This window comes from Lampetra planeri, chromosome 44 (genome assembly GCF_965212315.1).
Source record: "Lampetra planeri chromosome 44, kcLamPlan1.2.h2, whole genome shotgun sequence".
In the NCBI taxonomy this organism is placed as follows: Eukaryota; Metazoa; Chordata; class Hyperoartia; order Petromyzontiformes; family Petromyzontidae; genus Lampetra; species Lampetra planeri.
This window is the reverse complement of record NC_136150.1, coordinates 4,882,783-4,897,366: the sequence shown is the minus strand read 5'-3', so window position 1 is coordinate 4,897,366 and position 14,584 is coordinate 4,882,783. Positions and strand designations below refer to the sequence as shown.

At 57.7% G+C, this 14,584-nt stretch overlaps 1 protein-coding gene across 1 annotated transcript in view; it reads left to right on the top strand.

The window, feature by feature from the left end:
• The window catches only part of LOC144732867 (hemicentin-1-like), a 29,838-nt gene extending 15,635 nt beyond the window's left edge, over positions 1-14,203 (top strand). Inside the window, exons 2-6 of the mRNA XM_078614518.1 lie at positions 7,825-8,062; positions 8,624-8,772; positions 9,056-9,349; positions 13,169-13,241; positions 13,552-14,203. Of these exons, the coding sequence (XP_078470644.1) occupies positions 7,825-8,062; positions 8,624-8,772; positions 9,056-9,349; positions 13,169-13,241; positions 13,552-13,570 (773 nt within the window). The 3' untranslated portion in view covers positions 13,571-14,203. The remainder of the gene's footprint in view (positions 1-7,824; positions 8,063-8,623; positions 8,773-9,055; positions 9,350-13,168; positions 13,242-13,551) is intronic.
• Positions 14,204-14,584: the final 381 nt, after the last annotated feature.

The following is a 14,584-nucleotide window of genomic DNA, read 5'->3' as shown; positions in this document are numbered from 1 at the left end:
AGGCCGGGGGTCGTCTGCAATTTGGCGGGGAACGCGGTACTGGCAGCCACGATCGCCGAACCTCAGCCAGCTGCGGTGCAGTTGCAGGCCTTCGCTGCATCGCGTCCGGGGGAGTGGAGAACGGGAGGTCGTTCGCCCACACGTTCGCCCCGCAAGCTGGAGCAACCGAAACCTACGACGTCCGTCGTCTGCTACAACTGCGGCCTTCGGGGTCACGTCGCAGCCGGGTGCCGGGCCCCGCGTCAGCGCGCCACAGGACCACGTCGGGACGACGACCAAGGCCACAAGTCATCCCAACAAAACCCGGCAAGTCGCGGCACCTCACACGTTCGGTCCACAAACACGGCACATTCGGGTCGCCGCTTGGCGGTGGGGGGTTCACGGCTGGGTGCCGGGGGTTCATTTCGGCGAGGGGGGTCCGTACGCGGCCCGCAAGCAGTCGAGTGGTCCGAATTGGCCCACAGGATCGTGGTTGCGTCGGCCGGGTCGTCCGTGGTAACGGGCTTCATTGACGGGGTTGAGGTCCGGGTGCTTGTTGACACGGGTGCGTCGGCCACCATCATCTCGGACCTTATTTATAACATTCTTCCCGTCCAAAGTAGACCCCTTCTGCCAGTAGACGTGCCATTTAATGCGGCGAATGGGGGATCCCTGGGGATCATCGGCCAGATTCGGGCGACTATTTGCATTGGTGACATCAAATTGGCGGGCCCTATTTTTGTATCATCATCGCTGGCCGTTCCCTGTTTGCTAGGTACGGACTTTTTGTCCAAAATGCCCATCAAAATTCTCATAGATCAGGCCTGCATTGAGCTTCCGTCAGGTCGGCGGCTTGCGTTCTTGACGAGCCCTACCAAAATACGCACGGTTTGTGCGACGGTGCAGGCGCTGGCAACTCAGACTGTAAGGGTGCCCCCGGGATCGAAAATGTTGGTACCCCGTCGGTTGAGGAAGCCACTCGAGGTGGGCGCGGTGGCACAGGGGGGGCCGTTGGGGCCGTCTAACGGGGCCAGAAGGGGCCTCGACTTAGCGGTTGCTAAAACCATGGTGAGAGGGGACAGTGAGCCGTTCGTAAGGGTCCTGAATACGGGGTCGCGGCCGGCCGAAATTGTGCAGGGAACGGTGCTGGCTCACGCCGCGCCGCTACCCGTTGAGGAACGGCTCGTGTCTCAAGCGGATTTCACTGTCGAGTCGCATCCTCCAAGTGATGAGGGGACAGAGTGGTTGGACTCGTTGTGTGCCGGTTCTGCTAACTTGTCCAAAGTGCAATTGGGAGTCGACGCTCCCACGGGGAGGGATTCGCTGTTGTCATTGCCCCTCATTGAGTGGGGCCGTCTCCAAATGTCCGACAGCTCCCTACTTACGCTACGTCGAAAAGTTGGCGCTCCCGAGGTAGGGGATGCGCGGGTCGGTTCCTGGGTGTGCAGACAGGGCCTTTTGATGAAGTGGGACAACATGTCCCGGGGTCACGTGCTCGTTGTGCCTGTTGCTATGCGGGGTAAGGTCGTTCTGGCAGCTCATGAACGGCTCATGCATCTGGGTTTTCAAAAAACGCTCGCCCTAATCCAGCGAGACTATTATTGGCCGGGGATGGGTAACGACGTGGCGAACATTCTTAAGGGATGCGTAGGGTGCGCCGAAAGAAAACCGCCACCATTGGCAGCTAATCCACTGCTGCAATCCGTTCAAGTTTCGCGCACAAACGAATTGGTTGCGTTGGACATCTTGGGGCCCTTTCCTGCTACACCGAGGGGAAATAGGTTCCTGCTGGTTGGCGTAGAATACTTCACCCGATGGCCCATGGCATGGCCACTCGCCAACCAGTCGGCTGCAGCGGTGGCGGACGCCTTCGTCCAGGGTTATGTTTTGGACAAGGGCGCCCCCGAACGCTTGCTGACGGATCAAGGAAATAATTTTTCGAGCGGTTTGTTGCGCGAGGTGTGCGACCTGTTGGGTACAATGAAAGTGCGTACTTCTCCCTACCACCCGCAGACTGACGGGATGGTTGAGCGTCTGAACAGGACGATTACGTCTATGTTGTGCCAACAGGTCTGCGACGATCAGGTTGATTGGGACTTACAGGTGCCGGGGGTACTCGCGGCCTATCGAATGGCCCCTCATGCGGCGACGGGGTTTTCCCCATTTTTTCTTATGTATGGGCGGGAGGCCGATCCGGCCATGGACGTCCAACTGGGGATTTCCCAGCCACGTGCAAAATCTAAATTGGCAGACCACATCAAATTTAATATCGCAAAATTGACTGAAGCACGGGAGGCGGCGAGGTTGAATTCGCGGTCGCGGCAAATTGCGAACGAGAGATTGCATGAGCGGAGGGTGCATACGCATGATTGGAAACCAGGCGATAAGGCCTGGCTGCATTGTCCACATGCACCGTTGGCTACGTCCCCCAAGTTGTTGAGACCTTGGAGGGGACCGGTGGAAATTGTGCGGGTTGCACGACCCCAGAGTATACAGATTAAATGGGAAAAACGCCGTTGGTACGTGCACCCCTCCCGACTGAAGCCCTATACGGCACCGTGTGACCCCGTTCTGTGCCGTAACGACCGGGCGTGTGATGTGACCGTCGACTCGGGGAGGGAGGTGTCGCAGGCTGCTCCTCACGTGTTTCCACCTGACCCACCCCCAGGTGCCTCGGGCTTGACGGCTGCTAACCGTCGGGAGCCTGAACCCCGCGGCACGCACGGGTCCTCGGTGCCTGGCCGATGTCTTCCTGAACCGCCGGCACCACCGGACGTTCAACCGCGTCTGGTGCCGTACGACGGACCGGCAAGGCGGACTCGGGCTAGGTCTCAACAATTTTCATGACGACGTTTTTTTCTCTACACCGAGCTCGCCCGGTGTTCCCCTCTGCCGGGGTAATGTCCCGTTGTAGGGACGCTCGGAAGAAAAAGGGGACACTGCACGAGTCGAAAGAAAAAAAAAATTTTTCCATTTATTTTCCTTTTTGCATACACATTGCTATTGTCACTCGCCGGTTTGTATATATTGTTCTATTGTCGCGGTGGCATTGGTTAAGGGTTGCGGATGGTAGTGTTCGCGTCGTGGTGTGTTGTTAGGTTAGTTGTTGTTCTTGTTGTTGTGTTGTGTTACGGGGCACACAGGGGGGTTTGTATATTTTTATAGCAGCCGGGGCGGCTGCGAGCTATGTGGTAGGGGGTGATGTAGTGGTGGTATTGACGTGCGCCGACTGTGACAGTGATGGATCACGGGGCGGCGCGGGGTGCGGGGTTGGGCACGCGTTGTGGGCGTGGTGTGGACGCGCGCGCCGGGAGTGACAGATGACGGGGCGGCGCGGCGTGAGTGGTGAGGCACGATGAGATGTGGGAAAAGAGGATCGTAGCCAGCGCCCGGCGATTGGTCGAATAAGTGGGTGCTCGCAGCGACGTCCGCAGGTGGGGTATAAAGGGGGACGCGCGAGAGCACTCGGGGAGAGTTACCCAGTTGAAGACCCGAAGACGGAGCTGAAGACTTAGTCGCCGAGTAGCTAAGTGGATGTTGGTCATCCGAGTAGCTCAGTGGCGTTAGTCGCCGAGTAGCTAAGTGGATGTTGGTCATCCGAGTAGCTCAGTGGCGTTAGTCGCCGAGTAGCTAAGTGGATGTTGGTCATCCGAGTAGCTCAGTGGGCGTTAGTCGCCAAGTAGCTAAGTGGGTGGTTGTCACCCGAGTACTAAGTGGATGTTGGTCATCCGAGTAGCTCAGTGGCGTTAGTCGCCGAGTAGCTAAGTGGATGTTGGTCATCCGAGTAGCTCAGTGGGCGTTAGTCGCCAAGTAGCTAAGTGGGTGTTTGTCACCCGAGTACTAAGTGGATGTTGGTCATCCGAGTAGCTCAGTGGGCGTTAGTCGCCAAGTAGCTAAGTGGGTGTTTGTCACCCGAGATACAAAGTAGGTGTTAGTCACCTGTAAACGAGTTTGATAAAATAAAGAGTGTGTTACCCGTGAAGTCGTCTCCCGCCGAGTTACTACATTACATTTACAAGGAGTCATGTTTGCATAGACCACAATACCTGCAGTCATAATTCAAACAAAAAACATAACTCTGATAATGTATGCACTGTCCTTGATGTTGATTGGTCCACACCCGAGACAGCTTTCCTTAGAGCCTAGTCTCACATGGTGTTGGACCAGATGACGCCAAAAGGCGCACAACTCAAAGACAATGCACCATCAGAGTATGAGAGCTCGGGGTAAGCATTTACACCATGGGAACCTCATTTGCCAGTAAAAATATGATAATTGGTTTTTTACCCTTCTATCTGGCAACAAAACTGATACCTTTATTACAAGGAGTCATGTTTACATAGACCACAATACCTGCAGTCATAATGCAAACAAAAACACAACTCTGATAATATATGCGCTGTCCTTGAAGTTGATTGGTCCACACCCGAGACAGCTTTCCTTAGAGCCCAGTCTCACATGGGTTGGACCAGATGACGCCAAAAGGCGTGTTTAACCAGCATCGCTCCCCATCCTGTCGCTACTCGCTCACTCACTCGGTGGTACGAATTGGTTACAACGCAAGAAGTTCGTCGCTCGGCAGATCGCCAGTGGTGGGCTAACGTGTGGGTGGGTAGCCCACCCCCACTTCCAAGAAGTCTGGGCAATTGCAGGGCTGCGCCTTTAACCCATTTTGTTCCACTTCTGAGTGTCGTTGAATGTTGCGACGCGATACGAACTGCTGAGCCAAAATCTCTAGGGGCCGCCACGGTGACTAGGAGATGTTTACTACCTCGCCTGGTATACAGGAGGTTGTGGGTAGGCCTCGGCAAGGTAAGGTAATTGTACCCTTTTTACCGGGTAAAAGGGTAAAGGTAAAGGGTAAAGGTGTCGACATGCCAAGGGGTAAGGGTAAAGGGCAGGGTAAAAGGTAGGCTCGTTGCTTTTTACCTTTTACCTTACCTGCTAAAGGGTAAAAGGTAGGGTAGAGTGATTGTATTGTGGTAAGGTAAAAGGTAGGGTAAAGGTAGGCTCGTTGTTTTTACACTTTTACCTTACCTTGCCGACGCCTAGCTGTGGGTTCTTAACCCGGCCCTGACGCCGCGTCTCTCTCTCTTTCTCTCTCCGCCGTGGTCACGTAGATTTGTCTCCAGGTCGTCCGATTTTCTCCCTCCGCATTTAGAAATCGACATCACCACGCGGCGTTTGGAGGGCTTGGCTGCTGCTCTATATATACATGTGATGATAAGCCACATCGTTCGATCAGCTGTCGTTTTTAAATAGCCGGGTCGCTTCTGAAACAAAAAAAAGCGAAAGACCTCAGTGCTCCAATAAGCAAAGTTTCTATGGAATTTCTCTCCCCCGCCCGAGTTAATTATCGCCAAAAAAAACAAAGCCCCCCCCCCGTATAGCCTTAACAGACTGTTGGGGCAAGTGCTGCTAGCCAACAGCAGCACTTTTGAAGGCCGGCACGGCGCATGAAGGAGGTAAGGAGGTGGCCACAGGGCCGGATTAAGGCGTGGGGGCTTTAGGGGCCAGTTTGAGGGCCTCCAGAGATGAAGTAAGAAGTCCTTTCGTTTGTGAATGCTGCATTTGAATTTGTTGTTAGCCTTGTAAAAGTAAATTTAAAATTTCTATAACTTTGTTTTCTCTTCTTGGTTCTTTCGGTAAAGTCACGTAGAAGGGAAATAATGAAATGATAAAAATAAAACATAATAAAATAATTCTCACGACGTTTCGGCCACAACGCAAGCAGCCGTCCTCAGGTGAAGAACAGGGCTGTCGGAAAGACATTCAGACGCATTCAGAAGCTGTCTTTCCGACAGACCAGTTCTTAACCTGAGGACTGCTGCTTGCGTTGTGGCCGAAACGTCGTGAGAATTATTTTATTATGTTTTATTTTTATCATTTCATTATTTCCCTTCTACGTGACTTTACCGAAAGAACCAAGAAGATGAATCCCTGCCGTCACGAAAGAAGCTTTAAATCGAAATATAAAATATAGTTGAGTTTACGGTAATCAGCATTGCGATAAGCGACTAAAAACGAATTGAGTGGTTCAGTTGGCGGTCGACGTTCAGGAGTGGGCTCTCAAAGTAACGGCGCCACCCCCGTGCCCCCCCCTCCCCCCGCGCGACCCCCTCCCCCCGTGATCCGTGGGATCAAACAAACGACTCGAGACACGCCGGTGGATTGCACCACCTAAACCTCGCCCATTTCCCTTCGACATCAGGAGGAGTGGGGAACGATGCCAACCCCAGCCGCAAGCGATGATGAAATTCTCGCCTGCAACTTTCATCAGCTAGCTGAGACCGTGCCACTAAGGGTTTGAATGGGGTCCTGGGTGTACACCCACCACCGGAGTGGAAGAATGGCAGGCGCATCTTACAGATGACTAGTCGATGGTCAGTGGGCAGATCAGCTCCACGGTAGGTCCTGCTGTCAAGGACACGGGCCCGCATCCGCTGTTCCGTCACTGAATAGTCCAGCAGATGTTCTTGCTTGGACCTGGCATGCATCCATGATATGGTGTGGATGCGCCGATGCCGGAACAGCATGTTAGCAATGATAAGCCCATGGGCTGCACAAAAATCTAGCAGACTTCTGCCGTTGTTATTGAGCTGATCTGGCCCATGCCTTCCAATTACTCCAGACCAGGTGCCAGCATCATGACCAACTCGGGCATTGAAGTCACCCAACAAGATGACTCTATCCCGAGGGGTCACTTTAGCTACCACCTGTGACAGGAGGTCATAGAAGGCATCTGACTCATATAAGGGAGACGATTTGGAGGGTTCGGGGTTGGTTGTCAGTGATGAGTGGAAGTGCGGTGTGAGTTGCCTTGAGAATAAACATCCTGCTCAAACCATCTCAAGTCTCCTCTTCACTAGTACTAGTACTGCTGGACTGCGGTACTTCGTACTCATCCACGTGGTAAATGGTCTCCCGACTGAGATTGAACTCGGACCGTGGAGACCGTGGAGAGATGTGATGGCCCCCTCGGCGTTCCAGAGTTCGATTCCCGCTCACGGCCAACACCGGCGATGATTAATTATCTGAAGTGGTGCTGGGCCTCAGCCTCAAATGTGTCGCTGGCACGGTGTGTAAGCCTCGCCACGAGGAAGGCCGCACGTGGTTCTGACCACCACATCCACCGCCTCGTGTACCGCTCCGTCCTTCACAGGTGCTCCTCGCTACCAGCACTTGCCTCAACAGTCTGTCAAGGCTATACGGGGGACCTTTGTCTGTTGTGTGTGTCGGGCGTGGTTGCTGACCCCCCCATCCCACCCCACCCCCCCCCACTTTGTCTGATAATTAACGGGAGCCCACACGGGCGGATCTTCCGTGTGTAATAAAGCTCGTTGAGGCGACTTCTGGAATCCGTCTTTTATTAAACTTATGTTACAGTCACTTCACGCTGCTGATAGGCAGCGTGAGAGGGACAGATAGACAGAGAGAGACGCACTGCCACGTGGCAACTCGGAGCCCCGCTCCCGCGTGGCCCCCTTCCTCTGTTCGTTCCCGTTCTGACCACGTATCGTTCGTCTCCACCCCTATTTAATACCCGGGTCACGTGGTACGATTCCGCCAATCCTCGTTAGCCTGCGTGGAAACTTACAGGCTCCCTCGTCAGCTCCCGAGACCACGCCCCTGACTCATCTCCCCATTGGCTGTGGCCAAAGCCAGCAGAACCAATCCTTACAGCTGTCACCTTTCCATCACGTCAGGGCCACGCCCCCAGGCTTCCCCCCATTGGCTGTAAACCAGGACCGGCAGAGCCAATCACCGTGACGAGTTGTGATACGTCAGTGAGCCGGATATATCCTCACATTACACGCGTGCGTGTGTGTCTGTGCGGTGGGCCAGGAGGCGGCGTTGAGGGCCGAGCGGTGGTGCGGGTCACGTCCCAGGCCCTCACGGCGGCCGTCGGCTCCTCGGCGCTGTTCAACGTCTCCTTCTCGCTGCAGCGGCCCAGTGGGGTGGGCCCCCCCCCCGGGTCAGGCGACCCCCACGCCGAGGTGGACGTCGAGTGGGTGTTCCGCAGCGGCGGCGGCGGGGAAGTGCGCGTGGCGCAACGCAAGCAGGGCATCACCAACCTGCGCACGTACGAGACGGGCGGGGGGGTGGGGGCAGGAGGGGGGGCAGGGGGGGGAGGGGGTGTAGGGGTGAGGGGCAGCACCAACCTGCGCACGTACGAGACGGGCGGGGGGGTGGGGGCAGGGTGGGGGGCAGGGGGGGGCAGGGGGCAGGGGGGGGCAGGGGGTGAAGGGCAGCACTAAACTGCGCACGTACGAGACGGGCGGGGGGGGTGGGGGCAGGAGGGGGGGGGCGGGGGGCAGGGGGGGGGCAGGGGATGTAGGGGCAGCACCAACCTGCGTGTGCATGAGACTGGGGTGGTGGGGGGGGGCAGCGTGGTGGGACAACTCCGACCTTACCAGCGCACATGCAATATTTGTCCTGCACGGTTTCCACGCCGCAGCCTGTGCTCCCCCCGACACCTCTCATGGCGAATGGTGGCGCCGGCACAGGGAGGGCTCCACGCAGCAGCAGTGGATAGACCATGGCCGCAGGAGGGGATGTTCCAGCGGCCGTATGATGGGGGCGGCGTGACGGGCGTGGCGTGACGGTGGTGTTGTGACGCCGGTGTGAACGTGACGGTGGGCAGGTACGAGGGCCGCGCGCAGCTTTACCCGCTGAACGGCAGCCTGGTGCTCAACTCGCTCACCAAGAAGGACGGCGGCATCTACACGGTGCACGTGACCGACACGGCAGACGGCGGCAAGGACCGCAAGCAGATCCAAGTCACCGTGCTCAGTGAGGGCAGCACTAACGCCACCGCGCTAACGCCACCGCGCTAACGCCACCGCGCTAACGCCACCGCGCTAACGCCACCGCGCTAACGCCACCGCGCTAACGCCACCGCGCTAACACCACCGGCCGCATGAAAGGAGGCTTCGCTGCTTCGAGAGCGACGCGGCGGCGCACAACCAGCCGGCCTCACGGCCACGACCCTGACCACCACTCTCTTCCCTGCCCCTTTCCCCGTAACCCCCACCGCCCCCCCCTCCCTTCCCCCCCACAACCTCTCCCCCTCCAGACCCCGTGTGGGGGGTCTCGCTGTCCCCGTCGCCTAACCCGGCGTCGAGCGGGACCTGGGCGGAGGGCCAGAACGTGAGCCTCTCCTGCTCCGTGTCGTCGGGCGACGAGGTGTCGCTGGCGTGGAGCCGCGGCGGGGAGCCCGCTCTCCTGCCGCGGCGCCACATGCGCTTCGCCGACAACAACGCCACGCTCGCCATCGACGGGCTGCGGGCCGACGACGCCGCCACGTACGCGTGCGTCGCCTCCAACCGCGTGAGTCGCCAGGAGGCGACGTTCGTCGTCACAGTTGAGGGTGAGTCGGGGGTGGGGGCGTGGCGTGGTGGGGGTGGGGGGAAGGGGCGTGGCTTGGCGTGGGGGGAAGAGGCGTGGCTTGGCGTGGTGGGGGCGTGGCTTGGCGTGGTGGGGTGGGGGAAGGGGCGTAGCTTGGCGTGGTGGGGTGGGGGAAGGGGCGTAGCTTGGCGTGGTGGGGTGGGGGAAGGGGCGTGGCTTGGCGTGGTGGGTGGGGGGAGGGGCGTGGCTTGGCGTGGGGGGAAGGGGCGTGGCTTGGCGTGGTGGGGGAAGGGGCGTGGCTTGGCGTGGTGGGGTGGGGGCGTGGCTTGGCGTGGTGGGGGGAAGGGGCGTGGCTTGGCGTGGTGGGGTGGGGGAAGGGGCGTGGCTTGGCGTGGTGGGGTGGGGGAAGGGGCGTGGCTTGGCGGGGGGGCGTGGCTTGGCTTAGCGTGGTGGGGGGGATTGGGCGTGGCTTGGCGTAATTATTTGAGCCACATTCGTAAAAACAAACATTTATCAGTGTCCACCATTGCCCCCCCCAACTCTCCACTTACCGGTGCTGAGTGGCTTTTGCGCCGCACCGTAACAGCTGGCACTGGGGGTGCCCTGCGGATGTGGAGAGATGAGACGTGAAATGAACCTCATGGCGGTACCAGAGTACAGCGTAATGTCCGTGACGCAGTCGCTTTTAGTCTGTTGATGGTGGACGATGCGGCAATCGAACTCATCTCGACGAGCTGCACTCACGATGCACCACCACCACGGTGCGTACCGCGAGCGCTCGGGGTCTCGGCGCAATCGTCCTCGCTGCGTGTGCGTGTCGACATCGCGGAGTGGCGGCACCGATGTCGGATTGATTGGTGCCCCAGTCGTGGAGTGAAGTACACCCCTGGGAACAAAACTAGTGTGTCCCAGAAATACCAACATTGAATTGCCTCGGCCCATTTTGTAATAGTGTGCACCCCGGCGTGACCGCCATGAGGATCATTTATGTTGAAGTGGGTTGAGCTGTTGAGTGGAAGGTTGCCGGGGAACAGGAGATGCTGAAAGGCTTCGGGGGGTTGGCTGCGAGGTGGCCGGACGTTCGATGGATTCCCAAATCGATCTGTGCGGAGTTGTGAGTGTCGCCCGTTTCCTGCGAATGGTGGGCTGCTTCGGGCGGAGGGAGAAAGCGTGGAGGAGAGTAGAGTGAGATGAGAGGTAGGAGAGTGCGTGGAGGGGAGTGGAGTGAGATGAGAGGGGAGGACTGGGAGAGAGAGAACGTGGAAGGGAGTGGAGTGAGATGAGAGGGAAGAGGTAGGAGAGTGCGTGGAGGTAGTAGAGTGAGATGAGAGGGGAGAGGTAGGAGAGTGCGTGGAGGGGAGTGGAGTGAGATGAGAGGGGAGAGGTAGGAGAGTGCGTGGAGGGGAGTAGAGTGAGATGAGAGGGGAGAGGTAGGAGAGTGCGTAGAGGGGAGTAGAGTGAGATGAGAGGGGAGAGGTAGGAGAGTGCGTGGAGGGAAGTGGAGTGATATGAGAGGGGAGAGGTAGGAGAGTGCGTGGAGGGAAGTGGAGTGAGATGAGAGGGGAGAGGTAGGAGAGTGCGTAGAGGGGAGTAGAGTGAGATGAGAGGGGAGAGGTAGGAGAGTGCGTGGAGGGAAGTGGAGTGATATGAGAGGGGAGAGGTAGGAGAGTGCGTGGAGGGAAGTGGAGTGAGATGAGAGGGGAGAGGTAGGAGAGTGCGTAGAGGGGAGTAGAGTGAGATGAGAGGGGAGAGGTAGGAGAGTGCGTGGAGGGAAGTGGAGTGATATGAGAGGGGAGAGGTAGGAGAGTGCGTGGAGGGGAGTAGAGTGAGATGAGTGGGGAGAGGTAGGAGAGTGCGTGGAGGGGAGTGGAGTGAGATGAGAGGGGAGAGGTAGGAGAGTGCGTGGAGGAGAGTGGAGTGAGATGAAAGGGGAGAGGTAGGAGAGTGCGTGGAGGGGAGTAGAGTAAGATGAGTGGGGAGAGGTAGGAGAGTGCGTGGAGGGGAGTGGAGTGAGATGAGAGGGGAGAGGTAGGAGAGTGCGTGGAGGGGAGTGGAGTGAGATGAGCGGGGAGAGGTAGGAGAGTGCGTAGAGGGGAGTAGAGTGAGATGAAAGGGGAGAGGTAGGAGAGTGCGTGGAGGAGAGTGGAGTGAGATGAAAGGGAAGGACTGGGAGAGAGAGAGTGCGTGGAAGGGAGTGGAGTGAGATGAGAGGGGAGAGGGAGGAGAGTGCGTGGAGGGGAGTGGAGTGAGATGAGAGGGGAGAGGTAGGAGAGTGCGTGGAGGAGAGTAGAGTGAGATGAAAGGGAAGGACTGGGAGAGAGAGAACGTGGAAGGGAGTGGAGTGAGGTGAGAGGGGAGAGGTAGGAGAGTGCGTGGATGGGAGTAGATTGAGATGAATAGAGTGGGGTAGGGAGTGAGTGAGTCACATCACAAGCAGAGCGTTGACGTTTTGACTTAAAGCTTTCATGACTGCAGAAATTCGTATTATTTGGGTGTTTCGGTGAAGTCCCGTGGCTTGCTGCCTTTACCGGAAACCCCAAAGAATACGGTTCATGTTCGACAATCTCCGAGGAGAAGATGGAAAGTAAAGGTTCACTCAGAATCTGACATCAACGGAAAATGGAAGAAATAGACGCCCCACGCCCTAAAGCCGGAAGCCTGTAATTTTCCAAGTCTGGAGGTTGTGCTATTTTAAGTGTTTTTCAAAAGGGATTCTGTCCAGTAACATTTCGTGTAAAATAATAATGTATTGGCTCACTTAGAGAACCAAAGACGAATGGAGACCCATAGACATGTGGGGACTTACAGTTTGGGTCACCCCTGAGTTTGAGTGCAGACCAGGGTTTGTGTAATGCTCCCGTCGCCAACATCGTCACTATCGTTATCCCATCATCAGCACCATCAGCATCATCAGCACCATCAGTAGCATCAGCACCATCAGCATCATCAGTAACATCATCATCACCATCAGTACCATCATCAGCACCATCAGTACCATCAATAGCAGCATCATGAGCACCATCAGCACCATCATCATCAACACCATCAGCACCATCAGCATCCTCAGCATCATCAGCACCATCAGCACCATCAGTAGCAGCATCATTAGCACCATCATCATCAACATCATCATCAACACCATCAGCACCATCAGCATCCTCAGCATCATCAGTAGCAGCATCATTAGCACCATCATCATCATCAACACCATCAGCACCATCAGCATCCTCAGCATCATCAGTAGCAGCAGCATCATCAGCACCATCATTATTATCAACACCACCATCACCTTTAGCGTCGTCATCAGCGTCGTCATCAGCGTCGTCATCAGCGTCGTCATCAGCGTCGTCATCAGCGTCGTCATCAGCGTCGTCATCAGCGTCGTCATCAGCGTCGTCATCAGCGTCGTCATCAGCGTCGTCATCAGCGTCGTCATCAGCGTCGTCATCAGCGTCGTCATCAGCGTCGTCATCAGCGTCGTCATCAGCGTCGTCATCAGCGTCGTCATCAGCGTCGTCATCAGCGTCGTCCCCGTGGTCACCACAGTCGGTCGCTCTCCAGCTCGCGGTACCGCGGGTAGTGGGGGGGGCACCGCGTGGGGAACTCCGAGCTCCACAATAACCCCCCTCCACCCCACCCCTCCGTCGAGGGGGCTCCCTCTCGCGCGAAACGCCCTCCGTCCGTCAGCAGCGGCGCCATTGCAGGGCTGCCCCTTCAGCTTCGCGGGTTTGCCGCTGTGATGCGCGGCGAGTTTTGAGGTCTACAAGGTGAGGACGCGCGGTCTGTCTCTCCCCCCCCCCTGCTGCTGCTCCTGCTGCTGCTGCGTGGTTCGCACCTGAAGGAAACGGCGCCGCGAGGCTGGGACGCGGAACGCCGTGGAGCGCTGGCGTCATCCCCCTCTTCATCCTCAGCTGGTGAGCCGCAGGGGACCTGGTCACCCACGGGGTGGTCAAGCCCTGGGGTCTGGGCGTCTCAGAGACACCCAAATAACCCCCTCCCTCACCCCCCCTCACCGCCTCCCTCACCACCCCCCCTCACCCCCTCCCTCACCACCTCCCTGTCTCCCTCTCTCCCTCACCCCCCTCACCCCCTCCCTCACCACCCCCCTCTTTCCCTCACCCCCTCCCTCACCCCCCTCACCCCCTCCCTCACCACCCCCCTCACCACCTCCCTGTCTCCCTCTCTCCCTCACCCACTCCCCGTTGCTTCGCGCGTGGCGTGCAGTCTGCTGATCGTTGCCTAAGTGGCAGCCCAACACCCATCAGCACCATCAGCACCATCAGCACCATCAGCACCATCACCACCATCAGCACCATCAGCACCATCAGCACCATCAGCACCTTCGGAGCAGGAAGAAGAAGAGGAGGAGCGAGCGAACGAGCGATGGAGGAGGAGGATGAAGAGGAGGAGGGACGAGGAAGAAGATCCCAACTTATTTAAAAGAAGAAGAACACGTTATTCAATCCACGTGCGCCGCAGCCTCCTCCTCATCCTCCCTCCTCCTCCTCCCTCTTCCTCCTCCTCGCCCTTCACTCGGCGTCCTTCAGCTGTCGATGTCCGTGATTGACCGTCGTCGCTTTCTCGCCGCGCTGTTTCGTCTCCGTACGTGATGCTGCCGCGTCGTTTTCGTCTCCCCGCTCCTTTCTTTCGCGAACGTCGCGCAATTTTTTTGTTTGGTCTCACGCGGTCGTTTCACTTCTCCCTCACCTCGCCCTCCCTTCCTCCATCCCTCCCTCTCTCTCTCTCAACGATTTGCCACAACTGTGAGCTGCGTGTCATCATCCCTGACACGAGCGCGTGGCTGAGCCCCGATTGTAATCGCGGTGGAGGCCCTGGGGCGCGGTAGCTTGAGTCGAGAGCGTACCACGTGCCACGCGCCACGTGTTGCGTTGTGCGCGTCCGACTTCTCGCGCGCCGCACGTAGCCAACCGCGCCGAATCACTGAAACTAAAACGCCGCTATTGCACGGTTAACCCCGGGGTGACCCCCCCCCCCCCCACACACATTTAGGAGCCTTTGCAAACGCAAATGTAGACGTCTAGGAAGAGCTTCGTGTATCGGTCAGGGCGCAAGGCTGGCGCGCTGCGATCCGGACTCGGTAGGCGACGGAGCGAGCCCCCCCCCCCCCCCCCCGCGTAGCTAACAGGGAGGTAAAGGCGGCCCCGCTTGGCTTGTGCACGAACCGTCGGCCGCACGAACGCGCAGTGCGTACATGTCAAGCGGCGCGAGCAACAACAACAACAAACAACAACAACAA